Source organism: Nicotiana sylvestris, chromosome 7, assembly GCF_000393655.2.
Source record: "Nicotiana sylvestris chromosome 7, ASM39365v2, whole genome shotgun sequence".
Taxonomy (NCBI): Eukaryota; Viridiplantae; Streptophyta; class Magnoliopsida; order Solanales; family Solanaceae; genus Nicotiana; species Nicotiana sylvestris.
In genome coordinates this window covers 142545327-142557733 of record NC_091063.1, presented here as the reverse complement: position 1 = coordinate 142557733, position 12407 = coordinate 142545327, and the positions used below count along the sequence as shown (strand labels likewise).

The window sequence follows — 12407 nt, the reverse complement described above, 5'->3', positions numbered from 1 at the left end:
ATGGAGATTAAGAGCATATTGTCAAAGACTATTAATGCAAATAGGACCGACTGGTCAAAGAAACTGGATGATGCTTTATGGGCTTACAGAACTACTTACAAGATTCCGATTAGTATGTCTCCGTACCGGTTGGTATTTGGGGAAGCTTTCCATCTCCCGATTGAGCTAGAGCACAAGGCCATGTGGACTTTGAGGAAGTTAAATCTTGAAAGGTATGTTGGAGCAAATCTTCGAGTGGAGCAACTCAATGAGCTTGATGAGTTCTGGTTTCATACCTATTCCAGCTCGTCCTTGTATAAGGACAAGATGAAGTACTTACATGACAAGTATGCCCGTAGCAAAGAATTCAAAGAAGGTGACTTGGTTCTCTTATTCAACTCCCGGTTACAACTGTTCTTAGGAAAGCACAAGTCAAAATGGAGTGGACCTTTTGAGGTGGTGCTTGTCGCGCCCCCTTTTTTCCCTTTTTGCGGGGAAGTCCGAGTTTCGACATTCATGGGGGAACAACTCATTTCCTTTTGGGAATTGGGCATTTGAAGAGTCACCACCTAACGGATTAAGGTGCGTTAGGGCATCTAGAGCAATTAACTCATGTAACCAGTTTTGCATTACCAGATATTAGGGTAAGGGCTCGAAATAACCTTGAAGGAAAGGTGTTACGCACCCTTCGCGGTCCATAATGCCACAATGGTAGGTCCCAACCGAACTTAAACTATGTGAATTAGTTAATTAACAAGTAAGCAATCTTAGCACATATTTGCAAATAAAGGTAGTTTTCACAGTCTAAATACATATATGATCAAAGAAGTTGAGATGGTCCAATGCGCATATATGAAAGAAGTTTAGATAATTTAAACACATATAGGAATTAGGAAAGGGGAGTCCTAAGTTGATTAGCCTACAGGATCAATCTGTGTAATGCCCGATAATCCTCCTCAACTAGAGGGGTTACACGTGACATTAGCGCGCAGGTCATCATATCCTTTTACTACCCATTACCCTCCCCTTAGTGGTTAGATAAGCGAATTTAATTAACAACCTCTAAGCGTGCTATTACCCGTCCCTTCCTTGTGGCCCTGGAGGAATTTAGGATCTCTAGACTTAGGCAGTTCTAGACAATCCTAAGGTGTTTAAAGGGGAAAAATCTAGGCGACAACAAATAACACATAGGACTGTCAATTAAGGAAGCAGGTAAAAGGCTCATATTGACCTCCACATATACATAGGCAAATAAACAGCACGTCTCAAATAGCTAATTTTGAAGAAGTTCAGAAAGCCTAGGAACATGATATCTAGATGAATGTTACAAATACATGATATGCAGTGTTTGTTTTAAGGGAAGCGACAGAATCCTAACCAGTTTGCCTACTAGTTTTATAGCCTGTTAAGCCTGGATAATTTCACACATAAACAGAACTGGTTTCATAATTATTTAACGGCCTAGGGCTTGCCTAGGTGTGTATATGCAGTCACAATATGGGAACTACTTAAACAGTTTGAAGTTCTTTCATCCTATAGGCATGCTGATCTAAGTGATGAATGTTATAGCAGGTGATTTTACACCAATTCATACCAGAACATGATACACATGCGTGAGGGCTGTTTTAGCCTATTTATTTTAGCGACATGTCTCAAGGAAAATGCACGTGTAGTCGTAAAACAGGATCTCTAATGTACATGGAGAAGGTTATTTTTATTAAACAGTATTAGTAACTTAATGACAGGATTTCTAAGTGATAGCGACTTATACAGAATCAGAAATGAGATGATGAACTATAACATGTGATATGCAGAAGCAATAAATGTGATTGTCCTAAGTCAAGGTATCTAATGCACAAATTTTGCATGGTTTAATGCGAGTAAGCATAGAAATATTAAAGCATGATATCTAATGTGTCATACAACCTAGAACATGATTTCTACATCAACTCAACATAATGTAACACCTAAAGCATGGTTTCTACCAAAATTTATCCCACAGAATCACATAGCAACCCTACCCTTTTACTAGTTACCCCAATATCTATTTACAAATAATTATTACGTACCAGGATTAAATAAATTACACAGATGAAATGTAAAATGACACTATAGGGAGCCTGCAATAGGCCCAAAATAAACCTGGGAGTACCAGGTGTAGACATGTGATTTTTGACCCTCCCCGAAATTTCATCCATTTTAGCATGTAAATATTTAATTTAGGCCTAATATAGCTATTTCAACTAATTTTTACTCTGTTATTTTATTTCGTCACAAGAAAATGAAAATTATAAAAAATATTTTAGTTTACATATCTTTCGTAAATTTAAATAAAAAAATATACAAAAATAGTACCTTATCTTTATTTTTATATAATCTTGAAAACACAAAAAATAGTTTTATGTTTTATAGTTTAGTTCAATTAATTAAAATTAGTTTTATATTTTTATATTATAAGTGTACATAATTTTAGAAGGAGAAATTAGTTTTAGGTTGGTTTATCCCGTCTTTATAAATCTTATAGTCCATTTTTTTTAGCCTTTAGCCCAATTCCCTAGCCCATAATTCCTAGGCCCATATCCCTAACCTAATCCCTATCCCTATATAATAACACCTAACACCTAAATATACACACACAAAAAAATGCCTAAAATCCATGAGATCCACCGTTTTCTGATTTGAGAAGCTCCAGTCGTCTTCTTCAGCAGCTACACCAAAAGAGAGCAACGTCCAACATTACCCTTAAACACGCCAAAAAACACACAGAATTTAAAAGGAAAGGAAAACTCTTTCTTGCCTCCTAACTTCTAGATTATCAGATTTTTCAACACTTCACCAAATCCATGGAAACGTGGTTTTGAAACTCTGCAAGCCCAATTCATCTTCCCCAAAATTTAGCTTCATAAAGCCCCTGTTTTCCACCACGAAAGCCAGCAGAAATTTCAGTTATTGAAACAACCTTCAAACTCCATCAAAAGCCATGGAAATCAGCCCCAAAACAACCCGAAAAACCAATTGTTTTCCCCATAGTTAAAACCAGCAAGATTCGACTTTGTCACCTCATTCTGGTTGAGTTAGAGAGGTCAAAGTTTGAGGTCTGTTTGAGTTTTGTCGAGTTTCCGTCGACGACGCTGAGAGTTCCAGTTTTTGTTCGTGTATGTACCGTCACTGTTTAACTTGAAAGATCTGTAGATTTGAGGTTCAATTTCTCACCCCTTTCTTACTAGTTTATGATGCTTCATGTTTATGTATTCCTTTCAAATTATTTTTGGAATTGTTCTGTCATGTCTCTTGATCTCAAGTTGGTCACTATACCAGAAGGTTTTAACAATTCAATTTTGTGCTCAAATGAACTTAGGATGTTCAGCTCTTAATTTCAGTGATATAGTATGAGTTAAATCATCTGAAGCTAAAGTAAAATAGGTGCATGCAGTTTCTCCTCTATGTATTCAGTAGTTATTTCATGTTATTACTTTTATTTTGATGCTTACTAGTGCCTTATTGTTTCCTCTTCATTGAATTAGTAGTTAGAGATTATTTTAATTAAGTAGACTATGATATAATCAAAAGTGAGCTGTAGGAGTGGGCTAACTTCAATTCACATGAAATAGGCCGAATGATATTCTTTGTGCCAAGAGCTTTAAGACAAATGCATGGCCCTCATTTAATTAATTTTAATCCTTTAGAAATCGAGGTGTACCATTTAGTTGAATTTTCCATGGCTCTCGCAAATCTGAAAGCTCGTAGTTGCTTTAGGCGCGTAATTAAAATTAACTTCCTTAAATTCGAGTATGCATTTATGTGACCCAAATCCAAATCTCAACAACGTTAGATAAATGTGTCGTGGATCGCGGGTGCATTAATGTGACGTGGTTCAAGACGTGTTTTAGATGACGTTGAATCTTTCCTAAAAATAATTAAACAAAAGCGGTTATAAAGTTAAGGTTATACCATAGGCTAAAACATGTATTAAAAATCAGATAATAGACCAATTATAATAGTTGAGCAACCGTGCAAGAACCACGGAATCCGGGAATGCCTAACACCTTCTCCCGGGTTAACAGAATTCCTTACCCGAATTTCTGGTTCATGGACTGTAATACAGAGTCAATCTTTTTCTTGATTCGGGATTTGAACCGATGACTTGGGACACCATAAATTATCCCAAGTGGCGACTCTGAATTTAATAAATAAATAATCCTGTTTCGATTGTCACTTTAAGTTGGAAAAAACTCCCCTTATATACTCCCTTCTACGGGGTGTAGGAAAAAAGGAGGTGTGACAGCTCTGGCGACTCTACTGGGGACGAAAACCCAGAATCTCTGGTTCAGGGTTCAGAATTTGAGCTTAGAATAATTGTTGTATTTGACTTTATTTATTATCTGATTTTATTCACATGTTTGGGCCTAATGTGCTAAGTGCTGCTTTTTATCGCTTTGATATTATTTGAACTGCATATAAACTGTTACGAAACCCTTCTCTTCTCATCTTCGGGGATGTGCACGATGGCGTGACTCCTCCTTCTGTTAGTGTCATACCTTGAAATAAGAAAGAGGCTCGGACAAGTTACAAAGCCGGATGGCCTTTTGGTTTCCGGTACGTAGCCCCCTCCTTGGCTCGATTTTTCCGCTCAGGTACACAAGTCTAGAACAATATACCCAGGTTCTTAGCTTAGAATAACTCAGCCTCATGCCGGATCCCTAGTAGGAATGTTTGTTTGTATCATGTGCATTTGTCTTTGGAGACTCAACACAGGGGTTGAGTCCATCTAGGACTAGTGCACCCAAATTTAAAGACCATCTTGATGCATCTTACGTTCTACTTGTGTATCTGTCTATTTCGACTTGCATGCTGACTGCTTCTAGAATAGGGAAAGAAAATGAAAAAAAAATGAAAATGAAAAAAAAAGGAGAAAAGAAAAGAGAGTGAGAGGTAGGTATTTGAATTACCCAGAAATTCTGTTGAAAGTTTGAAAAAAAAATCATTTCAAAATAAGTCATATTTTCTTTTATTCCGTCAAAACTGGGCGAACTACGCGGGTCCGATTCTCACCGAATGTGAGATACATAGGCAAACCTCATCGGTTCCGGCCAATAATTTTTAAGAAATCCAAAAATATTTTCCATTACTTGCTTCTTTAGAAAGCCTTTCTTTTAGACCCTAATTCTTTTTAAAAAGAATATACAAAAATATTTTCTTTTAATTTCTTCCAAAAATCCAAAAATATTTTCATTCTTCTTTCAAAATTGAAAAGAAAATTCAAAATTCAAAAATATTTTCTTTTTTTTAGAAGCATTTATTTCATAAACTCAAAATAAAATTCTAAAAATATTTTCTTTCTTCTTTAGAAGTTTTTCTTTCGAATTCCAAAAAAAAATCTTTCTTCTTTAGAAGTCTTTCTTTGCAAAAATGCAGAAGAAAAATCAAAATCCAAAAATATTCTATTTCTTCTTTATAAGTCTTTCTTTCGAAAAAATAAAATAAAAAAAATTCCAAAAAAAATTAGTTTATTTACTTTATTCATGATCTTCCCGAACTACGCAAGATCTGATTTATGTTTCCACATGATACGTAAGCAACCCACATTAAGTTCGATCAACCATTGAAAAGGAAAATGAAAAAAATGAAAAAATATTGATAATAATAAGGACCGACTGAGTCCATTTTAATATGTTTTATTTTGAATTGTGAATAAAGTTGAGGTGGTCCGTTTGTGGTAAGCTGGAAACACAAGATCCAAGGAAAAATGATAACTGACATCGAAGCTGTTACAAGTGCTCAAGAAACTCAGGGTTAGAGGGTTCAAGAAGAGTCTACTGTGTTTGAGAAAAATAGAATACTGAAACAGCAAATGACCAAAATGTGTCAAGCATGGGCCAGTGGTCAAGGACAGCCTCATCATGAGTCACAATTTGCTACACAACAAGAGCAGTACCACTCTCCTAAGTACCAATCGTACTCGTTTGATCTTCATGCAAACATTGAGAAGCTTGCCCGAAAGATGGTACAAGAAAAAATGACCCAAAGAGTGAAAAGCTTAGAACAACGGTTAAAAAACATGCAAGGGTTGGCAGGTTAAAAGAGTGTTGCCTTCAAAGATCTATGTATGTTCCCCGATGTCCACTTGCCGCCTGGTTTCAAGACCCCAAATTTGAAAAATATGATGGACATGGAGATCCCATAACCCACCTGAAAAGGTATTGCAATCAACTAAGAAGTGCAGGAAGAAACGAAGAATTATTAATAGCTTATTTTGGGGAAAGCCTTACGGGAGTAGCCTCCGAATGGTTTATGGATCAAGACACTTCTCGCTGGTATGTTTGGGATGACATGGCACAGGCCTTTGTCAAACATTTCCAATACAACATTGACATTGTCCTAGACCGCATTTCCCTTTCAAACATGAAGAAGAAACCAACTAAAAGTTTCAGGGAATATGCCATTAAATGGAGAGAGCAAGCAGCTAGAGTTAAGCAACCCATGGCCGACCACGAGCTAATCACTGTCTTCCTTCACGCTCAAGAGCCAGATTATTTTCAAAACATGATGTCTGCAGTGTGTAAATCCTTCTCGGAAGCAATCAAAATGGGAGAAATGGTAGAGAATGGTCTTAAGACAGGAAAAATTATAAGTCAAGCAGTTCTTAAAGCCACAACTCAGGTTGTCCAGGTGGAATCTGATAATTTCAGTGGCATGAATGAGAAGGATGAAGAAATCATGATGACAACAGGTTCGAGAAGAGGTCCCAGGAAAATACCTCAAAGGTATGCGCAGCCTCGTCAGGTTTCCCATGACTCCCTTGAGCATTACTATCCGCCTCAGAACACACAATACTCTATCACTCCACCTCAGTATGTTGTCCAGCCACCAAAACACCCCAGAAGGAGAGCACGAGCATCACAAAATCTCCAACAGCCTCCACAAAATTTTCAGGTACCCTATAACCCACATCCCAGCCAGAGGTATAAAGGGGAACAAAGGTTGAAAGATAATTTTACACCAATAGGAGAGTCCTATGCAAGCTTATTTGAGAAGTCAAAGCATTATGACATGATTGCACCTATTCCTCCAAATCATGTGGACCCATGTGCGAGAAGCTTTGACCCTCTAAAAGGTGTGAATACCATTCCAACGCCCAGGGGCACAATGTTGAAAGCTTCGGGATTTGAAAAGAGAAATAGAAAGGATGATCCAGGAAAATCTGATTGTGATCCAAGACAGTGACACCCGGAATATCACGCAGAATCGTTTACCTGCACATCATGATACACACTTTGTGGGGAAGATGCCTGGTGACATGGAGTTTGAGAATGCCTCTCGGGAGCTTGCTAACTGAAGTTAATGATGTTGAAATTGGAGAAGGCTCTGTTGATTCTGGTAAGCAAATTTGTGGCTAAATGTCAAGCCTAGCAATTGAAAAGTCATTCCCTCTTCACTAGGAAGGAATCTTGGTAGCTTGTTTTGATGTTTTTTTTATTATCTGGGTTATTTCAGGGTTGTGATCCAGATTTTATTTGTTTTATTGAGTCAAATCCTTCTATCCCTCCATTCTATCTATGTGAGTCTTGTCCGTTTGTTCTGTTGCTATTTTCATTATTCGGGCTATTTTAGGGTTGTAACTCGGATCTTGGGTTGTTTGTCTCATTGTCAAAACCTTTCATCCTTTACTCAATAAAATACAGTTTGTCCTTTTGTGTCCTTTTGTTCCTAGTTCTTTTCTCGCTAGTTCTAATGACATGACATGCATGTGAAATTTTTGGCCAGATATTAGAAAATGATTTAATATGGAATTGGATAATTGAAAAAAAGATACTTTTGAGGATGAATAAAGAGTTGAGATACTTTGGAATTGAGGTCGAGTAAAATTCACCTTCAAATCATTGTGGAGGTCGGGCTTGAGGATGATTAGTCAACTGAAGTTTGTAGGAATGTAAGAGATAGAAAGTGTCTTGTGACCACGACACACCAAGAAGACATACATGTTCGTCAATGCTGTAATTCTGAAAAGATACTATGTTTGGCGTTCTCGAGGTTGGGATGCCCTTTTTTGCTATCCAAACACTTTATATCCTTCACTACCCCTTTTGAGCCTGTGTTATTTTCTTTAACCACCCTATTTTGGAATCAAGTTTGGAGTCAAGAGACAAAAAAAAAAGAAAAAAAAAACAGAAAAGAAAAGAAAATAAAAGTCCATACCCCAAGAGTACAAACTGGGGCAGCTCTTTGAAAGTTCAAGTGAAAAAAAAGAAGAAAAGAACTGTCGAAGGTCCATGCCCTCAAAAAATAGAAGCTGGGGCAAACAAAAAAAAAGAAACAGAAAGAAAGATGCAAAATAGTTTAGGTCAGATGTTTGAACTACGTTAGACCTGATTCCTTTAAAATAAGGATATGTAGATAGCCTCACGGTTCGGTCCAACCAAATTTAGAAGAAAAAGGAAAAAATAGAAAAATCCAAAAATCTCCAGCATCTGAAACTAGGGCAAAGATTTTATTTCATTTTTGAAAGAGTCGATTCCAAGAGTTGTAAGTTTACAACCCCTCATTTTGAGTTTATTTTGAGCTTTCATGCCGACCTCTTTCCAATCCTATCCAAAAACCTTCCAAATAAAGACCTCCCAATATGCCTTTAAGAATGCCAAAAGACGCATGCAATGAGCAACAGTTGTCACACAACGTAGAACATCATCGAGTTGCTCACAAAAAAGAGGAAAAGAAAAAGAAAAAGAAAAATAAGAGAGTCTTATTAGTGAAAACTCTCACAGGCACTGTAAGACGACGGTAAGCAGAAATGAATAAATGAGAGAGACTTGTTGGTGAAAACCCTTCGGGGCACCACTAGTCGAAAGTGAGTCGCGAATCTGATGCAAAGAATTGGCACGAACAAGCCCGACTTCAAAGCTCATAAGAATGGCAAAAGGGAAGATTGGATTAGTTTGATAGATCAGGTCGTTTAGTCTAAAATGCATGTCATGACCATTAAGGCAAGTTATTGAAAAAAAAACTCTTCCTTCTGTCCTTCTGACAGGGCATTTCTTGTTAATATTGTTTCTTCATAGCATTTTGTCTTTCCCTCTGAGTCAGTCCTTGTCAAAACAAGCAAGAAAAGATTTCAAAATCTGCTACTAGCTTTTCAGTTGCACAAAGTAAATTTGGCCAGTACACTCGGTTGGACTGTCAACGTGCCTTGAGGATTCATGCAAAGGCTCCCCTAAAAGACTCTTGTCAGCCTATTTGGCGTAAGCAAAGATAACTTGTGATTCTCTCTAACAGACAAATTGCTCAAAAGTAGGAAGTCATTCAAGATATCAGCAAAGGTCATCTAAGAAAAGATTTCCAGTTGGGATAATGCTGATTGAGCCAGAAATACAATGGTACCGGGTGTGAAACAATTAGGGTTGATGCATAGCAAAGTCTCTTGAAGCCGACTCAAGCTGATTGAGCAGAAGCCAAGCTGCCCAAGACTCAAGGCCACAAACCGACCACCATTTGCAAAACTGACAAATTTGTTTTTGTATGAAACAGGAACAAAGCGGTGCAAGGAAAGTGATTCAAAAAGAGAAAAAAATGAAAAAAGAAAAAAAAACAAAAAAAGAGAAGAAAAAAAAAGACGAGAAGAGTCGACAAAGGGAAGTTTCTCAAATTTTTACCTTTATTTGTCTTGCTATTGTGCATAAAATCTTGTCATTGATCTTCACATTTTTCCTCATAGGATAAAGGTCCTAGTCTGATGGATTTTCCTCCCAATCAAAATCTTAGTCTAATGAATCTTTCTCCTAAGATAGAAAACCTAGTCTGATGAATTTTCTCCTAGGATAAACGTCTTAGTCTGATGAATCTTTCTCCTAAGATAGGACCTAGTCTGATGAACTTTCTCCTAGGATCAAACGTCTTAGTGTGATGAATCTTTCTCCTAAGATAGGACCTAGTCTGATGAACTTTCTCCTAGGATCACAATTTTAGTCTGATGAATTTTTCTCCTAAGATAGAGGACCTAGTCTGATGAATTTTCTCCTAGGATCAAAATCTTAGTCGGATGAATCTTTCTCCTAGGATAATAAATTAGAAGACCTAGTCTGATGACTTTTCTCCTAGGATCAAAATCTTAGTCTGATGAATTTTTCTCCTAAGATAGAAAACCTAGTCTGATGAACTTTCTCCTAGGATAGATGTCTTAGTCTGATGAATTTTTCTCCTAAGATACAAAACCTAGTCTGATGAATTTTCTCCTAAGATAAATGTCTTAGTATGATGAATCTTTCAAGATAACAAAAAGAGGACCTAGTCTGATGAACTTTCTCCTAGGATCAAAATCTTAGTCTGATGAATTTTTCTCCTAAGATAGAAGACCTAGTCTGATGAACTTTCTCCTAGGATAGAAATCTTAGTCGGATGAATTTTTCTCCTAAGATACCAAAAAAAAAAAAGAGAAAAAGGACCTAGTCTGATGAATTTTCTCTTAGGATTAACGTCTTAGTCTGATGAATCTTTCTCCTAAGATAGAAAACTTAGTCTGACGAATTTTCTCTTAGGATATTTTGGAAAAAAAAGGAAGTCTGGATTTGAAAAAAAAGGGGTCAATATTTAGTTTTCTTTAGTTATCAATGTTTAGTTTTCTTGAAATCAGGGGTCCCACCTGGAGAATAGGGTCAGTCTTTACTTTAGTCAAGCTTAGTTTATAGTTTTCCTAGTCTATTATTTAGTTTACTCTCATCATTGCATCACTAGTACAAGTGGTTTACAATTTTACTAACAACTCACAAATCTTCCTAGTGCAAACCGGGGCAGAAAAAATTTCTTTTGTTTTGTCTGTTTTGTTGTAATCAGGCGCCCACCTGGAGAACAATGGAAGACAACTCAAGTTTCAAGGAAAAGCAGTTTCGAAGGAAGACAACTCGAGTTTCAAGGGAAAGCAGTTTCGAAGGAAGACAGTTCAAGTTTTAAGGGAAAATAGTTCAAGGTGCAAGGGAAAACAGTATCAAGTAACAAAAGAAGACGGTTCAAGTTGAGCAATCAGGCGCCCACTTGGAAAAAAAGGGGGAATTCAATTTAGAATGCAATTCAGGTCAGCAACAAAAGAAGCTCGCGTCAAGAATGCGAGTCAGTAGTCCAAGATGATCAACAGAAGTTAGTCACAATCTAGAATAAAAAGAAAAAAAAAAGAAAGACAAGAAGTGAATCCAAATACAGAAGTTAATGAAAGATGTGAGCTGCTCAAGACAGAGCTGAGGTCACAAGCTCTGCATGTCCCATCATGGTTTGAAAAGCTAAAGAAGATTGAACTAACACTAGCAGCTAACAAGTATCAAGATTCAGATCAGAGTCCGCATGAAAAACCAACCAAGACTCAAGATCAAGCTTCAGAAGACTCATAGATAGGAATCTTGTAACTCGTAGCTGATAGGCTTAGTTAATCTTTTTTATTTTTGATTTTGATGTAATAACGGGACCGCGGACCGGAACCTCGGCGGAACGGCACCTCGACCGGCTCTCCACCTCGGCACACTCCATCATCTCACTCACCTCTGAACTACACGTGGCCTGATTCCTTTATAGCCAAGGATATGTAGGCAACTCAGATACCAGGGCTCGATCACATTCTCCTTTCTTTTAGCTTTCGGTTTCTTCCCTAAATAAGGGTCGGGTTAAAAACCTGTCTAGTCATTCTTTGTTTGAAAACTCTTCGCGTTTCCAGTCAAAGAGGGGCAGCTATAGACATGTGATTTTTGACCCTCCCCGAAATTTCATCCATTTTAGCATGTAAATATTTAATTTAGGCCAAATATAGCTATTTCAACTAATTTTTACTCTGTTATTTTATTTCGTCACAAGAAAATAAAAATTATAAAAAATATATTAGTTTACATATCTTTCGTAAATTTAAATAAAAAAAATATACAAAAACAGTACCTTATATTTATTTTTATATAATCTTGAAAACACAAAAAATAGTTTTATGTTTTATAGTTTAGTTCAATTAATTAAAATTAGTTTTATATTTTTATATTATAAGTGTACATAATTTTAGAAGGAGGAATTAGTTTTAGGTTGATTTATCCCGTCTTTATAAATCTTATAGTCCATTTTTTAGTCTTTAGCCCAATTCCCTAGCCCGTAATTCCTAGGCCCATATCCCTAACCTAATCCCTACCCCTATATAATAGCACCTAACAACTAAATATACACACAAAAAAAAATGCCTAAAATCCATGAGATCCGCCGTTTTCTGATTTGAGAAGCTCCAGTCTTCTTCTTCAGCAACAAAAGAGAGCCAACGTCCAACATCACCCTTAAACATGCCAAAAAACACACAGAATGTAAAAGGAAAGGAAAACTCTTTCTTGCCTCCTAACTTCTAGATTATCAGATTTTTCAACACTTCGCCAAATCCATGGAAATGCGGTTTTGAAACCCTGCAAGCCCAACTCATC

At 36.8% G+C, this 12407-nt stretch overlaps 1 protein-coding gene across 1 annotated transcript; it reads left to right on the top strand.

The window, feature by feature from the left end:
- Positions 1-1786, top strand: LOC138873873 (uncharacterized). The gene is made up of 2 exons (XM_070152360.1): positions 1-355; positions 1725-1786. Exons 1-2 carry the CDS (start codon positions 1-3, stop codon positions 1784-1786), a joined length of 417 nt encoding a protein of 138 aa, XP_070008461.1.
- Positions 1787-12407: the final 10621 nt, after the last annotated feature.